Below are 20,397 nucleotides of genomic sequence, written 5' to 3' on the forward strand. Positions count from 1 at the left end.
AATGATCTCCCATCTTTCATAATCTCAGCTTTCAGAGCTGGGTTTTCTGCAGAAGTTGATTCTGCTGACAGTGGCAGGTCCGTTTTGGTCTTGTACTTCCTCAGGAGGAGTGAGGAGCCCTGGCTGTTGCAGAGTCCCAGGCTCCTACTGGGTGGGACGGGGCGGGGGGCCTGCTGGGTGGGACAGGCCCCAGCTGGGTGTGATGGGGCCGTGCTAATGGTTACTGAGAAGATGACGCCCTTCCTCTCACTTTTGAAAGGCCTCCTTGGAAGTTAGCAGTCTACCTTGTTTATTTCCCTTGTTGATTTCATTGTTTTGTAGTGTTTGATGAGAAAAAAAAGACTCTCTTTGGACAGCTGAAGAAGTACCCTGAGAAGCTGGTCATCCACTGTAAAGACCTCCGGGTATTCCACTTCTGTCTGAGGTACACAAAAGAAGAGGAAGTCAAAAGGGTAACTAGTCGCATGTGTTTTTAGGTTTTATTTCCCATCAGGTTTTCCCCACTTACTCAGTTCTTGCTTCCACTGCGCGAAGGTTGAGGGGAGCCTTTCACTCTGTAAAGTTGAAATTGGTTATAACCTCATGTGCTTTGATTAGAATTGAGAGATAACTTGGTAGAGCAGGACTGTGTTGTCATGGCACATGCTACGTTTAGTCCTTCGATTCACACCATGTTTGTTCCCAGAGGCTTCAGAGGGTAGGAGGTGGGAAACCAGGGTCAGAAGGCAGTCAGGGAGGGGAAGATGGATGGAGCAGCTAGAAGCAGTCCCCTACCGCCCCCCCGCCAGCCTTTCCAAAAGCAGCAGCAGCGACTCCCAACTCCCGAATGAAGGAGTTGACGTCTGGAAGGTCGTGGTTGCATGTGGAGGGAGGTGGAGGTACATGGTCATGGGCAAAATGAGTCACCAAATGAGCCTGTGCTTTTGGTCACTTACTTAATCTGGTTGCTGCAGCAAATTGAGGTGTGTAACTGGGTGAACTGGTTACAGTGATTATTGTAAGTTCCAAGGTTTCTCTTAAGATATTGAAGGTCTCAGACTTGCCACTGGCATGGTAAATGCATCAGGGGAAACCTTTAGCGAGAGGCCAGTTTATCTGTTGGCTTTGGCTACAGTTAGTCATTAGACATTCTTTTTAGATATCCCCTTAATCTTCTTTCAGGTAGCGCGGGAGTTTGGTTAGAATAATAAACATGACCCCAGTATCTGTTCTGAGCAGGAAGAAATGGTATAGATATGGAAAATTCCCTGAGAAGCAAGAAACTTCACTTTGAATGATGATTTTTATCATCTGTCCAAATATACTTTTTGTTTGGAACTTCAAACAAAAAGCATGGTAGATTGAGTTCCTTATCTTCTAGAAAGAAAGAAAGTGAAGTCACTCAGTCGTGTCCAACTTTTTGCTACTGTATAGACTGTAGCCTGCCAGGCTCCTCTGTCCATGGGATTTTACAGGCAAGAATGCTGGAGTGGGTTGCCATTCCCTTTTCCAAGGGAATCGTCTTGACCCAGGGATTGAAGTTGGGTCTCCTGCATTGCAGACAGACTCCTTACCGTCTGAGCCACCAAAGGAAGGCTGTCTTCTAGAAGAAGATCCTTCAGGCCATAACACAGACTGGAATAGCTCAGTGTCTTGGTTATTATCTGATATCAGCTTTCCATCTTTAGAAAGACTTCCCTGGTGGCTCAGATGGTAAGGAGTCTGCCTGTAGGGCAAGATACCCGGGTTCAATCCCTGGGTTGGTAGTATCCCCTGGAGAAGGAAATGGCAACACACTCCAGTGTTCTTGCCTGGAGAATTCCAAAGACAGAGGAACCTGGCGAGCTACAGTCCATGGGGTAGCAAAGAGTCAGACATTACTGAGCAACTTCACTTTCTTTTTCTTTACATTTTTGACATGTCAGATTTTTGGAGTGTCTGAATATGGCACTTAAGTTTTTTTTAGCACTTTGTCTTTGATAAATTAGATTATGTCTTAAAAATTGCCCTAGAAATTCAAAGCTCTTAAAAAACCTGACAAAATAGTTAGCATTCTGTTTGTGTGGCATTATTCCAAGAGATAATATCACAGATACAGACCTCAGTGAGAGTTAGCATGTTGCTCAGCGGAGCCCATGGGCATTACTGAAAACCTAGACAACTTGGGTCTTGTCTGTCAGTGTTTACTCGCCAAAAGCATGACTGTATCCATTACTTGGTTCTTTCTAGATTGTCAGTGGCATAATTCATCATACCCAGGCCCCTAAACTGCTTAAACGACTGTTTCTGTTTTCCTACGCGACTGCAGCACGAAACAGCCCAGGTAAGCTTTCATCCGCAGTTAGGCAGGACCCTTCCTACCTGCAACTCATGGGAGAAAACCCATCCATGAGTTTTTTTCCCCCATCTTCTCTAGCAGTGAGTCACCTCTTACTTGAGTGATTGATTCAAATTTCTTTTTTTAAAAAAGGTTTCTGTTTCTTTCCCGTGATCTTTGTTGCTTTAACTTATCTTTTAGGTTTGTTTGCTTTTTGTGAAGGATTATTTGATGGGTTCTTATGAAAGATTAAAATCAATAGATTGTCGTTGGAAATGTGAGACTATAGAAAAAGAAAATTGAGACAAGTCTAAAATCACCCTTTCTGTCCCTGGGTTCTTTTTTCCACTTTAATAGGCTTGATTTCATTTCATAAGACCCTAAAAAAAAAAAGTTTTGCATTCTAGAAAGTTTTTAAACAGCCAGAACATGCTTTATAGCAAATATTTGGGGATGGGGAATGGAACACTTGTACAGAAGAGACCACATCCGAAAACCAGTTTGGTTCGAAAACTTGAAATTCCAAATGTTTTCCATTTGGTTCCCTGAAAAAGAGAGCAATCTTTTTAGTAAGAAACTGTCGTCATCTGAACTAGCTATTAATAATGCCCAGTGTTGTACACTGTTTCCACAGATGTTTGTCTTCATCCTTCTCTGGATCTCTCCCCTCCATCTGTTCACTTGCTCTTCCCATTCCTTTTTTTTTTTTAATTCCAAATTAATATTTTAATTTTTTTTTCCTTCCAGTTTTACTGAGATATAATTGACACAGCATGTATAAGTTTAAGGTGCACAGCATAACAACTTGGTTTACATATGTCATGACATGATGCCCACAGTAATTTTAGAGAACGTCCATCATCATACATAGACGTGATATTAAAGAAACAGAAAAATTTTTTCCTTGTGGTGAGAACCCTTAGGATTTACTCTCTTTAAGAGCTTCCATACATACACGCACAGCGGTGTTAATTTATTCGTCACGTTGTACATTATGTCCCTATCTGCCCGTCACTCTGAACATGAAGTTGGGGTCGACCGATCCTGTGTGCCATGAGCCTCTCTTCAGGGACGTGACATGTCCTGCCTGCACATGTCGGGCTCTGTGGAATGCAGAGTTGCTTTGTCACCAGCTGCTCACTTGGTAAATGTTTCTCGAATGCTGGCTATGGGTCAGGCACCCTGGAAATACGAACAAGACTGAATCTCTGCCCTCTAAGAACACTGAGTCAGGGAGTTCCCCGGTGGTCCAGTGGTTAGGACACTGTGCTTCCACTGCAGGGGGCCCGGCTTTAATCCCTGGTCGGGGAACTAGGATCCTGAACGCCACATGGTGCAGCCAGAAAAAGAAATAAGAGCAACCAGTCAGAGCGTTGTGTGCTCTGGTGGAAGGGACCGGCCACGCTGGGGAGGGAGGGCTGTCAGAGGGCGAAGGCCGGGCCTGAGCTGCTGGTGGAGATTGTGGAGTATCCGAAAGGCACTCAGGAGTGTTTGAGGCAGCGAGACTGGCGTGTGCAGAGATGAAGATACCTGGGAGAGCAGGCTGCATTTGGCGAACTGTGGTGATCTTGCAGAAAAGGTGTGAATTTGCAGGTCTGTCCCTCCTGAATTCAAATCTTTGTCCAGCTGCCAAGTAGCGTAGACCCTGGGGATGGCACTTAACTCCTGAGGCCTCTGTTTTCTCATTGGAAAAACAGTAGTGTTAATGATTCCCATGAATGTTTTGAAGACTGTAGATTGTTAAATGCACAGCCCATAGGGTACAGTCATTGAGTGAGGGTTAATTGAGAGTGTAACTGCTTATTCAGGGCAGATTCTGCCCAGAGAATGACATTGGCATGAAAGTGTACTTAGCACTGTTAGTAGTCTGAGCCTAAAGCTTGCGCCTTCGTGTAGTAAGTTCCTGTCTGTGAACGGTCTTTTCACAGTAGCAGTACGTGTACATGCTGATTAGCGGGGCGCTGGCTGACAACAGCACGTTGCAGTATGAGTTGTACAAAATACAGCCTCTTTGTTGATTGCTGTACTTGTGTGAACATTTATTGGGTCTACATGTGAAGATTGTACTGTTTTTAGGAGCTCTGCCTCTCCCTTGTATCCTGACTCTTGGTCTGGACCAGCACAGGACGTATCCCAGCTCCCCCACAGGTGTCGATCTGTGTGCCAAAACTCTTACCTTGACTGACCCTGGCAGTTTCATTACCTTATGGAGGTTTTTTTGTGCCAGAATGTCCAGGCTGTGTAGCATCTTGTCTTCTATTCAAATTCCAGCATCCTTTTCTTCTCCTTCCAGCCTCCTTTTTTGGATAAAGTAAAGGTTATAACTAAGAGGTGCAAGTGGACCAGTTAGTTTTTTTATTGTGTAGGGGTTTGTAGAAATGGGTGCTTTGCAATCAGAACATCTTTCATTTTTCTCAGGTTTAATAATTCACAAATGTGCTTTGGCTGAAAGGTCCTAAATGTTTGTGACGTGGCATTTCAGGGAAGAACTTACCTGTGTTGCTAAGAAAATGACCTAGTATGCTTGAATAGGAATATTGGTATTACTTATGTCTGTGGGGAAGTTTATTTGCATCTATTAACCTTATGGAAAATTTATGCTGCCTAGGTTTGAATTCCAGTTCTCCCATTGTCTAGCTATGTGACCTTGGATAAGTTAATTGACCTTTCTGTGCCATGTCTGAATGAAGGAAATAATATTGCCTACCCTGTAGGGTTGTGAGGATTGAGTTATTACTTGAAAGGTGCTCAGATAGTGCTTGGCATCCTAAGTGCTATATAAGTTTCATTACTGTTGTTGTTTTTTCTTAAATCATTGTTTGTATTATCACTCTTTGTACTATGATGTGGTTTTATTAAAAGGAGCAGGTGGGCATTTAATTTAACACTTTGTTTTCCCCAGAAGGCTTGCTTTTTAAAGATGTGCACAGGTTGGAACGAACTGATCTGTGTGACCACCCAAGGGTGTTTTGGTGCATGTCACCCGCATCAGGCAGTGCTGTGGGGAGGACCACAGCACACCTGCTGGGCTGCGTGAGCAGCACTCCTGAGCCCTTCCTCCTTGCAGGGAGTGGCAGGGTGAGGGGCAGAAGTCCCCATCACCGAGACGTGGCCCTTGGCCTATGGGCCCCAACCCTCAACGTGGCCCTCTCCTTTGTGGCCTTCAGGAGCCAGGTGTCACACTGAGGACTCCTCTTCTTGGCAAGGAGGCTTTAGACTCAGGAATCTGACATGCTGTTCAAATGAGTTTGCCATCTTATGCACACATGGGTAGGGCTAAAAATATTTTATTATTTTAGCATTTGTGCCAAGCCGGTCTTTTAGTGCTTCATGGGATCTTTTTATGTTATATAAATTATCTCATGGTCAGATGACTGCAAATGGAGCTATAAATTACTTTTGCAAGGAATGGAACGAGAACAGCTCCTTTCCCCTGGTACAAAGAGACAGAGCCTCGCTCATAATTTTGGGTGAATGACAGAAAGAAAGGAACAAGGCTAAGATGAAGCCGTGAGTTCATTCTGCAGGGATAAAAATGGGCTTTGTGGAGGAAGTTGGGGCCCAAGGAGCCACTTTCACAGCATTAAAACACCAGGGCTTCATGACAAGATTTTACTGTCTTTCTCCATTTGTGTTGTTAGCTACGGACCCCAAGAAACACGCCGTAATGTTTGACACACTTCAGGACTGGTGTCGGGAGCTGGAGCGGACCAAAGGCAACATGAAGTATAAGGCAGTGAGTGTCAATGAAGGCTATAAAGTCTGTGAAAGGTAAGCTCTCGGCACCATGCTTTTCTTTTTGACGGATTCGTTGAGATTTAATTCAGGTGCCGTACCCGTTCATCCCCGTGACGCGTATCGTGGTTTTTAGCACATTCATAGGGTTGTGCAGCCGTGTGTGCTCAGCTGCTCAGTCAGTCGTGTCCGACTCCATGTGACCCCGTGGACTGTAGCCCACCAGGCCGCTCTGTCCATGGAATCCTCCAGGCAAGAATACTGGAGTGGGTTGCCGTGCCCTCCTCCAGCGGATCTTCCCGACCTGGGGATCCAACCTGTGTTTCTTGCATCTCCTGCAGCCATCACCCTGGTCGATTGGAGAACGTTGTCATCATCCCCAGAAACCCCCATATCCCTTGGTAGTCACTCTCCACCCCCCGCCCCAGCCCTAGGCTGCCGCTCATCTACTTCCTGTTTCTATAGGTTTGCCTGTCCTCAGCAGTTCACATAAGTGGAGCTGTGCAATATGTGGCCCTTGTGCCTGGCTTCTTTCACTGACCACAGTGTTATCACGGCTCATCCATGTCATAGCAGATATCAGAATCTCATTCTTTTATTACTGCTGAATAATATTCCATGGTGTGGATATGCTGTATTTTGTTTATCTGTTCATCAGTTGAGGGACATTGAATTGTTTTCACTTTTTGGCTGTTGTGAATATGCTGCTGTGAACATGAGTATAAGGTTTCACATGGACGTATTTTCAGTTCTCTTAGGTGTATTGCTAGGGCTGAAATTGCTGAGTCATATAGTAACTGCATTTGACCTTAAGAGGAACTGCCAGACTATTTTCCACAGCCACTGCCCAACTTTACACTCCTGTCCACAGCAATTGAGGGTTCACTTTCTCCACATCGATCCTGTGCTTTTTTTAAGAAACCCTTAAGAGTAATGACAGTGTATTAAAAGGTAATAAGTGCTTTCCTGGTGGCTCAGATGATAAAGAATCTGCCTGCAGTGTAGGAGACCTGGGTTTGATCCCTGGGTAGGGAAGATCTTCTGGAGAAGGGAATGGCAAACCACCCCAGTTTTCTTGCCTGGAGAATCCCCTGGACAGAGGGCTACAGTCCGTGGGGTCACAGAGTCAGACCCAACTGAGTGACTAATACTTTCATTTTCACTTCGAGTGCTATGGAGAGAAAAGTAGATCAGGCGAGGGGCTGGGGCGTGCTGGAGGTGTCGGTGGGAGGGTGCGTCAGGCAGAGGGGACAGCGTGGGCAGAGGCCCTGAGGTGGGATTGAGTCTGGTGCTGTGAGGAGCAGTGAGGGGACTGAGCGGCTGGAGCAGTAGGGGGTGCGATCAGGGAGGAGAGGGCCAGCTGGGTGCTGATGGCTGGGGCGGTTTCCAGAGTTTAGAGCGCAGAGCGGAGGAGCTTGAGCAGAGAGGTTTGATGTGGTCTGACCTACATTTTTAAAGGATGACTCTGCGTCACCCTTTTTTTGGAAACTTGAATCTTATCATTTTGGAACACACTCCTCAACACCCTGCTAACAGTTTCCAAAAATCCATATTTTTCTAGAGCATTTTATATTCGTGATTCTGAGGGGCCTTGTCAGCAGATCAGTTTTTTTTTAATTATTTATTTTAATTGGAGGCTAATTACTTTACAATATTGTAGTGGTTTTTGCCATACGTTGACATGAATTAGCCACGGGTGTACATGTGTTCCCCATCCTGAACCCCCTTCCCACCTCCCTTCCCATCCCATCCCTCAGGGTCATCCCAGTGCACCAGCCCTGAGCACCCTGTCTCATGCGTCGAACCTAGACTGGCAATCTATTTCACATATGATAATATACACGTTTCAATGCTATTCTCTCAAATCATCCCACCCTCGCCTTCTCCCACAGAGTCCAAGTCTGTTCTTTACACCTGTGTCTCTTTTGCGGTCTCGCATATAGGGTCATCGTTACCATCTTTCTAAATGCCAAGTATATGTGTTAATACACTGTATTGGTGTTTTGTTTTGACTTTGTCTTAGACATTTGTATGGTTAGCCCTCTCGTCACGGCACACCTGAGGGTGACAGTGGGGCGGGACCTGCAGGACAAGTGTGGGATCACACACACCCCCCTCACGCCTTCTTGCCCCTCTTCCTCTCTTTACAGTCACAAAACGTGTAAAGGGAAAGCTAGTTAGAAGGAGGTCAGAAACTCCTGCTCCTCGGAGGTGATGTTTTATAATGTGATGTTGACAGTGAGAGGAGGCAGCCCCACTCCCAGAGTTGTTTTTTAAAATCCTGCCGCCTACTGATTCAAGTCACTGGTGTTTGCATAGGTGTCAGCACAGCAGAAACACACCAGGTAGAGAAGGTGAGCAGAGCAGTGTGTCGGGGTTGGAGTGGGGGGTTCTAATTAGTGGTCAGTGGGGAAGATGGAGCCTCAGCAAGGTTTGATGTTCAGAGCACTCAGTGCAAACACACTCCCCCAAACTGCCCCAGCTAGGCTCCCCTCCCCAACACACACACTCAGCACCACCCCCCTTTTCTGCCCCACTGGAACGATACAGGAGAAGCTATGCTTTGGTTCGCACCTGGAACATGTGGTAGCTGCCTGCGTGGTCTCCCCCAGCCACTCTGGCCCCAGCATCCATGCTCCGTGGAGCAGGTTGAGCAGGTGGATCCAGAAGGCTTCTCACCGTCCTCTCCTCTGCGTCAGTGCTCCTCACTGTGCATGATAGAGAAGATGAAACTTCTGACAGGCCCTCCAAGGCCCTTCGTGGCTGGATTCCTGCCTAGCTGTCAGCTTTCCATGCACCACCCCTCCAGCTCCCCTGACCCCTCCTGTGGGCCTTGCCCGTGTGGTCTCCTGTCTCATTTCACTTCGGGCTGCACAAGTGAGTTACCTCCACGTTGTCAATCAGATCTCTGCTCAGGCATCTCTTTCAGGGAGTCTTCCCAGGACTAGGTGAGGTCTTTCCTTGCACATATGCCTGTCTCCCTGCAACTCCTCTGGTCTGGAATTTATTTTTATCTATAGGAGCCTGATGGGCTGCAGTCCGTGGGGTCACACAGAGTTGGACATGACGTCTATGGGGTCACACAGAGTCGGACACAACTGAAGCGACTTAGCAGCAGCAGCAGCAGCAGCAAGCACCTATCACCATTTGGTTCATGTTTGTTTCTGCAGCCCAGCAGTTCTGGGGAATCAAGGACACTGTCTTTATTCATCTTTCTATCCTCAGTACCATGTATAGTGCCTGACTCATAAGACCCACTCAGTAGATAGGGGCCAGAATGAATAAATTAACAAAAGCCCCAGTGGTTAGAGGAGGGACCCCAATCAGCTTGGATAAGAATCAGGAACGGAGTGTCTGCTTCGCCTTCTCCTGAAAAGCCTTCCTCTTCCCACCTCCCTGAGAAGGCAGAAGAAGGTCCCCAGCCCTGTAGGGAGTGTGTGACACAGAGGAGCCAAGAAGTTGACTCAGTCAAGGAAGACTGCTGGCCAGGGGGTGTTGCTCTGGGGGTTCCCTCACCCTACTGGAGGTGGTGCCTGAGAGGATCGTACAACTTTGCTTGAGGAAGTCAGCTCGTGTTTGGAGAGGCTGTTGACTTTGTCTTCAGAACTCATCCTAATGACAAAATGAGCACTCTCCAAGGAGGAGGGTGAGTTGCTTGTAAACGCTGGCAGTCTCATGGCAGAGCCTCCGTAGAGCCCCCTCGAGTTCACTGGGACAGGAGGGGATGTCACAGACCCCCCAGCAGGGCAGAGCTGCCCATTTGTGCAGCCCCTTTTCTCAGTGACTGCATGCTAAGTCGCTTCAGTCGTGTCCAACTCCTTAATACCCCATGGACTGTAGCCCACCAGGCTCCTCTGTCCATGGAGGTTCTCCAGGCAAGAATACTGGAGTGGGTTGCCATTTCCTCCTCCAGGGAATCTTCCTGATCCAGGGATCAAACCCACATCTTTTATGTGTCCTGTGTTGGCAGGCAGGTTCTTTACCACTAGCGCCACATGGGAATCCCCAGTGACTGCATGTAAACATGCTAATACACTGGGTTCTGACGTTTTCCCCCAAGTGAAAGACTTGATAAGAAAAAATAATAAAAAAAATTAAAAAATTAATGCTGGTTCACCAGCATTGTAAAATATTCACCCTCACCATAGTAGAGGAGGGCATGTAGATTTTTAAAGCAGTGTGGCCCCACCTCATGGGCCTCTGGGGAAGGAGCTGAGAGCCTGCTCATAAATGAAGCCCACGGGTGAGTCTCCTGAAAGGGTTGGGGAACAGCGGTCTGTTTGTAAGTTGCCATCTAGGGCCATGCTTCTCATGGTTGGCTGTGCGGCCCCATCTCCTGGGAGCTGGTGAAAGCGCAGCTTCTGATTGTAGAGGTCCAGGTAGGGCTGAAGAATCTGCTTCCTTCTAAGCACCCTCATCCCCTGTGCTCACCTGCTGTGCAGGAGCTTCTAGAACAGCAGCTTTTATCCTGTGGGCACACCTGCTGTGCAGGAGCTTCTAGAACAGCAGCTTTTATCCTCTGTGCACACCTGCTGTGCAGGAGCTTCTAGAACAGCAGCTTTTATCCTCTGTGCACACCTGCTGTGCAGGAGCTTTTAGAACAACAGCTTTCATCCTCTGTGCACACCTAGAGATCTTTTACCTCTCTGCTATTTAGTAGTTCTGAGTGCATCCTGGACACTGGGAGTTTTTAGGTCTTCCCATGTGACTTTAATGGGGAGCTTGAGTTTGAAAGCTGTTGATCTGTGAAGAGGTTTTTGCATCAGTAACAGCACCTGAAGAAGCCCACCCACTCAAGCGGACCTGAAGGAAATACCCTGAACGCTTCAGAATCTCAAAAAGTCAAATAATTCTAAGTTTTAATGGTTTCATGTGCTAATATCTTAGCCTCAACCTGTAGTTCTCAACCTGATTTTGCCTCACATATTATGGAAGCTTTGTTCTTTTTAATTACCATTAAGAGTTGTGTGTGTGTGTTTTTTTTAATGGAAAATTTCAAAGAGTATAAAAGAGAATTTGATGAATTTCTTTTACTCATCACCCAACTTCAACAGTTATTAACTCATGGCTAGTCTCTGTGCCTCTATGTACTCTACCCCCCACACCCCGCCCTGACTATTTTGAAATAAATCCTAGAGCTCATCATATTTCATTCATCAATACTTCAGTTTTACATCTCTAAGAATTAAGGACTTTTTATAAACATAACACCATTATCACAACTTTCAAATAATCTATAGACTCTCACATGGTTACCTTTTTCTTGCTTGTTTACCTGAAGAAACCAGGCCATTCGTCTGATCGTTGCCCTACAGTGTGGATTTGATGATTACATCACCATGATGACGTTTGAACTGTTGTTTCAATTGATTAGATCTAATGACTTGATCCCATTCAAATTCTGATCTCTTCAACTTGGAAAATCCATCTTTCCCATGACCTGGTACTTAAGAAACTTACTTCAAACTAGGGGTGTGCTCGGAGAAGGCAATGGCACCCCATTCCAGTACTTTTGCCTGGAAAATCCCATGGATGGAGGAGCCTGGTGGGCTGCAGTCCATGGGGTCACTAAGAGTCAGACATGACTGAGCGACTTCACTTTCACTTTTCACTTTCATGCAATGGAGAGGGAAATGGCAACCCACTCCAGTGTTCTTGCCTGGAGAATCCCAGGGACGGGGGAGCCTGGTGGGCTGCCGTTTATGGGGTCACACAGAGTCGGACACGACTGAAGTGACTTAGCAGCAGCAGGGGTGTGCACACAAACACCATCCGATTGTTTGCCATTGTAGTTTTTACACCATAGGCACCTTCTGCCTTCTCATCCTTCCTTCAAGCTTTTTGAGTGAAAGCTATTTATAGCTCCACAATGGTAGAACTCAGGAGGTCTTTTTAATAGAAACCTACATCTCCTAATTAGAGGAAGAGATAGTGTCCCAGTATGTCTCTGACCTCTGCAGCTCTAAAAACCTAACTCTCCTACATCCTACTACTTAACAGATTTGTTATTTTTAGAACCTAAATTTATTTTATTCTTTAGAAACTGAAGTCATACTGCTTGGGGCCCGGTTCCAGCTCCACTAATTCTTACTAGTTGTATAACCCGGGAAGGGCCTGAGTAGAGCTGTGTTTCTTGGGGAATGAATAATGGTACACATACCTCATAGTGTTGGTGGGAGGATTAAATGAATAATTCACGTTAAGTAATTAGAACAGTCTGACACATGGTAAGCAGTTAAACGTTGTCCGAGCACTTGATAAAATGTCTGGGCAGTAGTCATCATAATTATTGGTTTTCATGTTAGTCTGACTCAGATCAACACAGGTATATTGTCTCTGTATGATGAGAAAGATCCCTCCTAGTTTCAGAATTCCTATACTCAGGAATCCAGAAAATTGGTATTGATGAACCTGTTTGTAGGGCAGGAATAGAGACACAGATGTCTAGAGAATGGACTTATGGACATAGTGGGGGAAGGAGAGAGTGGGACAGATGGAGAAAGAAGCCTCAACGTATGTACATTACCACGTGTAAAATAGGTAGCTAGTGAGAGGTTCGGAGAAGGCAGTGGCACCTCACTCCAGTACTCTTGCCAGGAAAATCCCATGGACGGAGGAGCCTGGTGGGCTGCAGTCCATGGGGTCGCTAAGAGTCGGACATGACTGAGCGAGTTCACTTTCACTTTTCACTTTCATACATTGGAGAAGGAAATGGCAACCCACTCCAGTGTTCTTGCCTGGAGAATCCCAGGGACGGGGGAGCCCGGTGGGCTGCCGTCTATGGGGTCGCACAGAGTCGGACACGACTGAAGCGACTTAGCATCGGCAGCAGCAGTGAGCGGTTGCTGTGTAACACAGGGAGCCCCGCCTGGCGCTCTGTGATGACCTAGAGGGGTGGGATGGGGGCAGGGAGGGAAGCTCAACAGGGAGGGAATGTTGTAAAACTATTTTCCTCCAGTTAAAAAAATTTTTTAAAGAATTCATATACTGTTAGATATCAGATGTCCAATTCCCTTCATTTTATACATGAGGAAACAGACCCAGAGAGGTGGGGTAACTTACCTAGGGTTACACAGAATCAGAGGCAGAGCTGGGATTTGAACTCAGATTCCTGACTGATTTGGACAGAGACAGTTTATCTGCTCTTGTTCTTAACCGGGAGATACGGTCCATGTCAAGACAGTCTGCTCAACTTCCTGTGTTCATCGACGGCGACCGTTCATATTTAATGAATTAACTCTGGTACTAAAACCAATGACATCTCTTTCCTCTAGGTTGCCAGCATACTTTGTCGTCCCCGCCCCTCTTCTCGAAGAGGACATAGAGTTCTTCCAGGGTCGTGGCATACCAGTAAGTGCACCTGGAAACCCTGAAAGCATGGGTTACTCATGGGTCCATTCTGGCAGATTATCCTACTTAAAGCCCTTGGCTTTGGTATTAAACAGTTTGTTTTCAGCCCGAGAGCAATCTAAAAATACCTTCGGGACTCCCCAGAGGAGCCCCTTCGACAGGAGGCTCCCGGGGGACAGAGTTCTGAAGTTTTCCCAGAGGCCCTGGAGCTCTTAGCAGAGACATCTTTAAAGAGCTTTAGGAGGATTCTAGGCCCAGCTGGTGTTGAAAGCCAGCCTAATTTAACACCTAAATTGTTCCGAGGCTGAACCGTCCCCTCCAAGGGTTGTAGGGTTTCAAATCCTTTTCGGCCTCTCCATTAATCCTGAATGGGCATAGCTGAGTTCCCGCCCAGAGACAGCGTGGAGACTTACTTAGTTTTCACAGAACAGACTGGGATGGGAGCCATATTTCACGTGTCGCTGATCAAAGAAAGCAAGACTCTGGCAGTTATTTCAGTTTCTAATTGGTGGTTGGGAGTTGCCAAGCCTGCAGGGAATTGAGTACAGAATGAGAATCACAGATAAATGCTGGGCCGTGCACATTGCTGGTGCCCCTCAGAGGTCACTCTTGTAATGGGAGGTGAGGTATCTCAGCAGCGGTCCCAGCCCCAGCAGTGCGTGCAGGCTGGGCAGGCAAGGAGACCCTCTGCCTGCATGAAGGGCTGCCTGCTCGTCTGTGCCAGCCTGTTTGTGCCATGAGGGAGCATAGGCCTGATCTTGCCAGTTGCTTGGACTTCTCAGGAGAAATAAGAAATATGGGTTTTTATGTGAGTTTTTCCTATTTCTAAATGCATGCAGCTGTTTTCAAACTCTCTGGTTTCAGGACTCTTTACACTCTTGAAAAATCATTGAGAATCTCAAAGAGTTTTTGTTTATGTGATTGTATCTGTTGATATTTGCCATATTAGAAACTAAAACTGGAAAATTGTTTAATGTTTATTTTAGTAGTAAACTCATTAGATGTTAACATAAGTATTTCTATGATAAATAACTATATTGTCCAAAACAAAAAAGCAGGATAGTACTGTTGTACGTTTTTGAAAACAGACAACTGCCTTCTTTTATCCCCTTTCCTTCATTCAGTCTGTTGTGCTGTGTTGGGTGTGGTTGAAGTGTACGAAGACAATCCAGCCTCACATAGATGTATATTTAGGAAAGGAAGGAGTATTTAATAGCCTTGTCAGATAATATGGTACACAAAAAATTGATAAATGGTTTTGTAAAGGTTAATTGCAATAAAGAATCTGAAAACATAATCAATGAACTTTTCATTCACTGCATTAAAATCCATTGGTCTGTCTTGTACTCTGAATGGATCTTAAAACATGCATGATTTTAAAAGCATAATACATTGGTCATTTATAAAACAACTCACTAGGTTATGTTCAAATATTGACGTGCTTTCTTAGATGCAAATCACATTTTTTAATATCATTCCTGTCTCATTAGAAAAGTCTTTGAACATTGGGAATTTGTTCAGCTAAAAAGACAGAGACTAGTCTTCCAAAATTGTAATTTTTGCTTGAAAGTACAGCTTTTATCACTAGCAACAAATTGTCAGTTGTTTTCCTTGTTCTTGTTCAGTCACTTAGTCGTGTCTGACTCTGTGATCGCGTGGACTGCAGCATACCAGGCTTCCCTGTCCTTCGCCATCTCTCAGAGCTTGCTCAAACTCAAGTTCTTTGAGTCGGTGATGCCATCCAACCATCTCATCCTCTGGCGCCCCCTTCTCCTGCTGCCCTCAGTCTTTCCCAGCATCAGGATCTTTTCCATTGAGTGAGCTCTTCACATCAGGTGGCCAAAGTATTATAGCTTCAGCTTCAGCATCAGTACTTCCAATAATATTCAGGGTTGACTTCCTTTAGGATTGACTGGTTTGATCTCCTTGCTGTCCAAATGACTCTCAAGAGACTTCTCTAGCACACAGTTCGAAAGCATCAGTTCTTTGATGCTCAACCTTCTTTGTGGTCCAACTCTCACATCCATACATGACTACTGGAAAAACCATAGCTTTGACTATCCAGACCTTTGTCGGCAGTGATGTCTCTGCTTTTTAATATGCTGTCTAGGTTTGTCATAGCTTTTCTTCCAAGGAACAAGGAGCAGATGTTTTCCTTAAAGTTGTTGGGCTTTTTTTTTTTTTTTCTAAAAATGAATGTCTGCCAGATACCAAAGTCAGAACACCCTAGTTTGTCTGTCATTCACTCTTTCAGTTCCTTGAAGATAGCACCTACCTCAGCTCTTAAGTCAGTCTCATGGGTGCTTTTCCCTGAGACAGACACTTCCATGCTTGGATTCCACTCCATCACACAGTGTATAAAAGATATTAGTATTAAATATATTGTACACCATGGGGAATATAGCCAAAATTTTATAGTAACTATAAATGGAGTATAACCTTTAAAAATTGTCTCTCTCTATTGTATGTCTGTTACTTAATATGGTACATCAGCTATACTTGAGTTAAAAAGACGAAAAACAAAGGAGACTTAGCAAATAATGGGGGGATTTATCCCCTTTTTAAGATAAACAGGATCATCAAACTAATTCTTGTCTGTTGTCAAGTCCTTCATACGAAGAACCTGTGGCCCTTTCCCAGACAGAAATTGTACAGATAATAGTAGGGGAACTCATGTGTCTTCTGCTGAATTCCTGTGAGAAGTCTTCTCTCTCACCAAGAATGTTGCTTGCATTCTATTTACTGTTTCAAATAGAGAATGTAAGTCCCCTCCATGCCTGAGCTGAGAGGAGATGGTTACAGTTGAGCCCCAGTGGGGAAATGAGCCATGGTTGGCTATTACCAAGAACAGATTCTTTCTGCCCCGGGAGAGGAGATAAAGAGGATGAGAACACGTGACTTCCTAGAACCTGCCACCAGTCATGGCTTGAGAGGGTCCCCTTTCTCGAGTGAGCCGCTGGGCGGGAGTGCCCGGGCTGAGGGCGCAGTGTGACACTGGAGGGGGGAGTAGGAGGGCAGCCGGGACCTCGGGTTTGTCTGTGTTGGAGTACTTCCGCCTCACCGGCATCTTACAGGGCCTGCGCTCGCTTTGGAAGCTCGTGAGGCAGTTCTGTGTCCCTCAGCAGCTCTCTCTCCATGGCCGGCAGTCGGCTCCCGTGTCTGCAGTGGCAGCCCGCCTCCCTCTCACCTTGGTGCCTCCTCAGTCTCTCCACACAGAGTTCCTGTGGGCCCTAGACACCCAACACACCCTGTACTAATTTACCCTCTTCCTCTGAAACCCCAGACCGGTTCCCCTTTCTGAGGGTGGTGCGGAGTATCGGCTGGATTGCGTGCTCGTCTCCAGCCCAGGCTGCTGCTGGCATTCCCGTGTATGGTTGATATTTACATTGCAGGTGACTCATGAGAGGATGCCCTCTAGACAGCTGAAATCCTCTTGGTTGACCTTTGACCTTGGGCCCAAAAGCTTGGTCAGCAGAGCGGGGCTGGGCTTTAGCCACTGTCAAACCCTTAACCAGACCTTTACACAGGCTGCTCCAACCAGCCTTCCTTCTCCTCCATTTCAGGTTCTACTGGCAGATTACATTACTTTGCCCCCAAATCACATCTAATCTCCTTGTCCTGTACAACAGAACAAACAAATGAAACTCCCCCTGAAAAATGCTTAAAACGCTTGACTCTATCACTTAAGGGCAGTCACATGATTTCTTCCTCTGTTGCCCACCCTTTGTTGTTCATTGAAATTCCCTTCTCCTGTGGTTTACCACATTCTACTTCCTATTAGATTTGCAAATTTATTTCCCTTTTTGGAGTATAAAGCTCTTTGAAGGTAGGCAAAGTATTGCAGCCTTCTTTCTAGCCTCTCACAACCAAATTCAGTGTCTTCCTGTGCAAGTCTCTTATCAGTGTATGTTGAATAAGCAGCTGTCCATTTTTCCTAGTTTGAAGTTTGTGTAATGATGGGAGCTGCCCGCTTTTGACCATCCCGGTGGAGTAGGGCCTTCAGAGTCATTGCTCTACGGTGTGCAACTTGGGGATGTTTCTCAGTCTCTCCAGCCCTATTTCTTGTTGTTATTGGGGCTAGTACTCTAACCTGTCTGAGTGTGGTTGTGAGAATCAAATGACTTAATTCATGTAAAATCCTGAAATAGCTTTACCCCAGTGATAACCTCTATGATTATAGTAATAATAGCCTCTATTATAATAATAATAACAGTAACAGTAATGATGATAATGATTTTATCATCATCCTCCAGGTTCCCAGCACTAAAGCCAAGTCATAAGGTATTTGTTAGACCATCAGTGAGTGTGAATGTGACTACTTAGACTTGAGGTGGTGGTGGTGGTTGTAAGACTAAATCAGTCTTTTTTGTTGTGAGTATAACACATTGATTCCTTGGCATAACAGAGTTGACTATATTCAGGTCTTTCGTATTAAAGGTATAATTTCCCTGTATGAATTTCATGGCTAAGCTTACCTGTCCTCTGCAAGGTGGTTTACATCATGTCTGGAAAACCTTCCTTCTCTCTGCAGATATGGTGTTGGTCCTGCCACAACGGATCTGCCCTCTTGAAAATGTCGGCCCTGCCCAAAGAACAAGATGACAGCATGTCGCAGATCCAGAAGAACTTCTCGGATAGGTCAGCACTATTGGGCATCTTGTTATCGTTTAGTTGGCTCGGTTGTTTTCCGGGAAGCTGGGAACAGTTCTCGGGAGTAAGTCCATTTCAGTTTACCTACTGATAAAGCCTGAGTGCTGGGAATACAGCTCAGCGAGGTCGTTTTTAATTTGAAAAGAGTTGGGATGACATGGTCCTGAAGTGCATCAACTGTATTGTATTGAGAGACACACGGCCAAAGCGTTTAGGGGGAAGTAGTCTGATAGCTTTAATATTGACGGTTGTCAAATTTGGGTCAAGGTATAGATGTCACTGTGCTGTTCTGTTCTGGCATGTTTGAAAATTTTCAGAATAAAAAAGTTAAATGTTTTTATTCACCCCTAAAGTAGATGAATTTAAAAACAAGAAAAGGAGTGGACTTAGGAGTTAAATTGCCTTGGTTCACATCCTGGCTCTTTCAGTTTATAGATGTGGTGGCTCTGCTGCTTGTCCCTGAGTTCCCGGCCCCGGCTGACCAGGAGTTGCCGCTGGGCAGCAGTTACCTCACTGGGGAGGAGGCTCTGGGAGCTCTGCACACAGATCCTGGCGCCTAGGAAGTACTCGGGAGAAACTTTCTGACTCAGGCCTGTTCTTCTAATGTCTCGTTCCTTCCTGATACCTAGGATTTACAGGACCGTCCACAGGCCCCCCTATGAGACTGCTAAAACTGAAGACCTCTCAAGCAACTTCCTGTCCCTGCAGGAAATCCAGATGGCATACTCTAAGTTCAAACAGCTGTTTCTGATAGGTGAGAAGAACTCTGAGCCAAACCCGCTGTCACCTGGAAAAAGACGTGCTCCATGGCTCGGGTGAAAGGCGGTGCTTGTCCCTGGGTTCCTTGGGTCGGACACGGCTATGGGGGTGGGAGTCACAGAACGGAGGGGCTGGTTACCACGAGGCTGGTGGCCCTTGCCACATTTCCTCCCATCATTTTCCCCTGGGCTCTTGTCCCATTGCCCCTTCTCAGAGCAATGAACACAGAGCCACCCTTCTCCTCTCTTCCTTCCTTTCGTTTTTAGTAGTGAGCGTTGGGCTTCTTCCTTTAGAAGTTGTGGAACTATGCAGTACCTGTATTCCCCGCTGTTTTGTAAGGTCGATGATCTGTTTGTTTTTCTTAGTCACTTACTGAATGGACTCTTCCTCCACTGAGTGGAAGTATTTTATTTTATTTTTCTGATTCAGCATATATTACAGTGTAATGTATATTACACTGGATGGTGACAAAAGAAGTGGAGAACCACAGTCCTGGATCTCCAGTGTAAAAATATACAGTGTAAAAAACTCCAGTTAATCAGAAATGTACAAAGTAGAAAATTAAATATGTCCATCCTTGCCACTCCTCCTTCCCTGCCCAGGCTGCCCAGTGTGAAGTGTTCAGACCTTGGATCAGATTTAATCAAGGTCGGTCACCTGTTGATTCTTTTCACCCAGGCCCTCAGCAGTGAAAGCAGTGAATCCTAACCACTGTACTGCCAGGGAATTCCCTATTCTCTTCACTCTTTTTTTTTTAAAGATATTTTATTCAATAATTTATGTATGGGGTCGCTAAGAGTTGGACACAACTGAGCGAGTTCACTTTCACTTTTCACTTTCCTGCATTGGAGAAGGAAATGGCAACCCACTCCAGTGTTCTTGCCTGGAGAATCCCAGGGACGGGGGAGCCTGGTGGGCTGCCATCTATGGGGTCACACAGAGTTGGACATGACTGAAGTGACTTAGCTTAACTGCACTGGATCTTAGTTGCAGCACATAGGATCTCCGATGTTCTTTGTAGCATGTGAAATCTTTAGTTGTGGCATGCAAACTCTTAATTGAGGCATGTAGACTCTGTAGTTGCAACATATGGGATCTAGTTCCCTGACTAGGGATTGAACCCAGGCCCCCTTCATTGGGAAAGATGAGTCTTAGCCACTGGACCACCAGGGAAGTCCCTTCTCTTCACTCTTTTTTTCAAATGTATTTATTTTTGCTTGAAGGATAATTGCTTTACAATATTGTGTTAGTTTCTGCCATACATCACATGATTCAGCCATTGACACACAGATGTCCCCCTCTCTCTTTACTCTTGAGTGCGTGTTTACCCTCTGATGTTTGTCACGCTTATTGCGTTTCCCAGCTTTTCGTTTTTAGCCTAGTGGTCTGACTTAGGATTTACTCAGTCATTCAGCCAACATGTATTGCATTTCCATTATACACACCAGCTATGCCAGGCATTGGAGACAAAGATGACTGTGACACCAAGGGAAACCAGTGTACACCTCTAACTGGAACACACTGGCAAAAAGCAGGCACGTGGAGGAGAAGTAAGAAATTGTGCTGGTTGATCCAGGACTGTGGTACTCCACTTCTTTTGTCACCAT

General features: G+C 45.7%; 1 protein-coding gene across 1 annotated transcript in view; it reads left to right on the top strand.

The window, feature by feature from the left end:
• Positions 1–20,397, top strand: part of MTMR12 (myotubularin related protein 12) — a 53,612-nt gene that overhangs the window by 18,649 nt on the left and 14,566 nt on the right. Inside the window, exons 5-10 of the mRNA XM_010853839.1 lie at positions 322–452; positions 2,209–2,302; positions 5,938–6,067; positions 13,306–13,381; positions 17,913–18,019; positions 18,661–18,785. Of these exons, the coding sequence (XP_010852141.1) occupies positions 322–452; positions 2,209–2,302; positions 5,938–6,067; positions 13,306–13,381; positions 17,913–18,019; positions 18,661–18,785 (663 nt within the window). The remainder of the gene's footprint in view (positions 1–321; positions 453–2,208; positions 2,303–5,937; positions 6,068–13,305; positions 13,382–17,912; positions 18,020–18,660; positions 18,786–20,397) is intronic.

Source organism: Bison bison, unplaced genomic scaffold (assembly GCF_000754665.1).
Source record: "Bison bison bison isolate TAMUID 2011002044 unplaced genomic scaffold, Bison_UMD1.0 scf7180017864331, whole genome shotgun sequence".
Classification (NCBI taxonomy): Eukaryota; Metazoa; Chordata; class Mammalia; order Artiodactyla; family Bovidae; genus Bison; species Bison bison.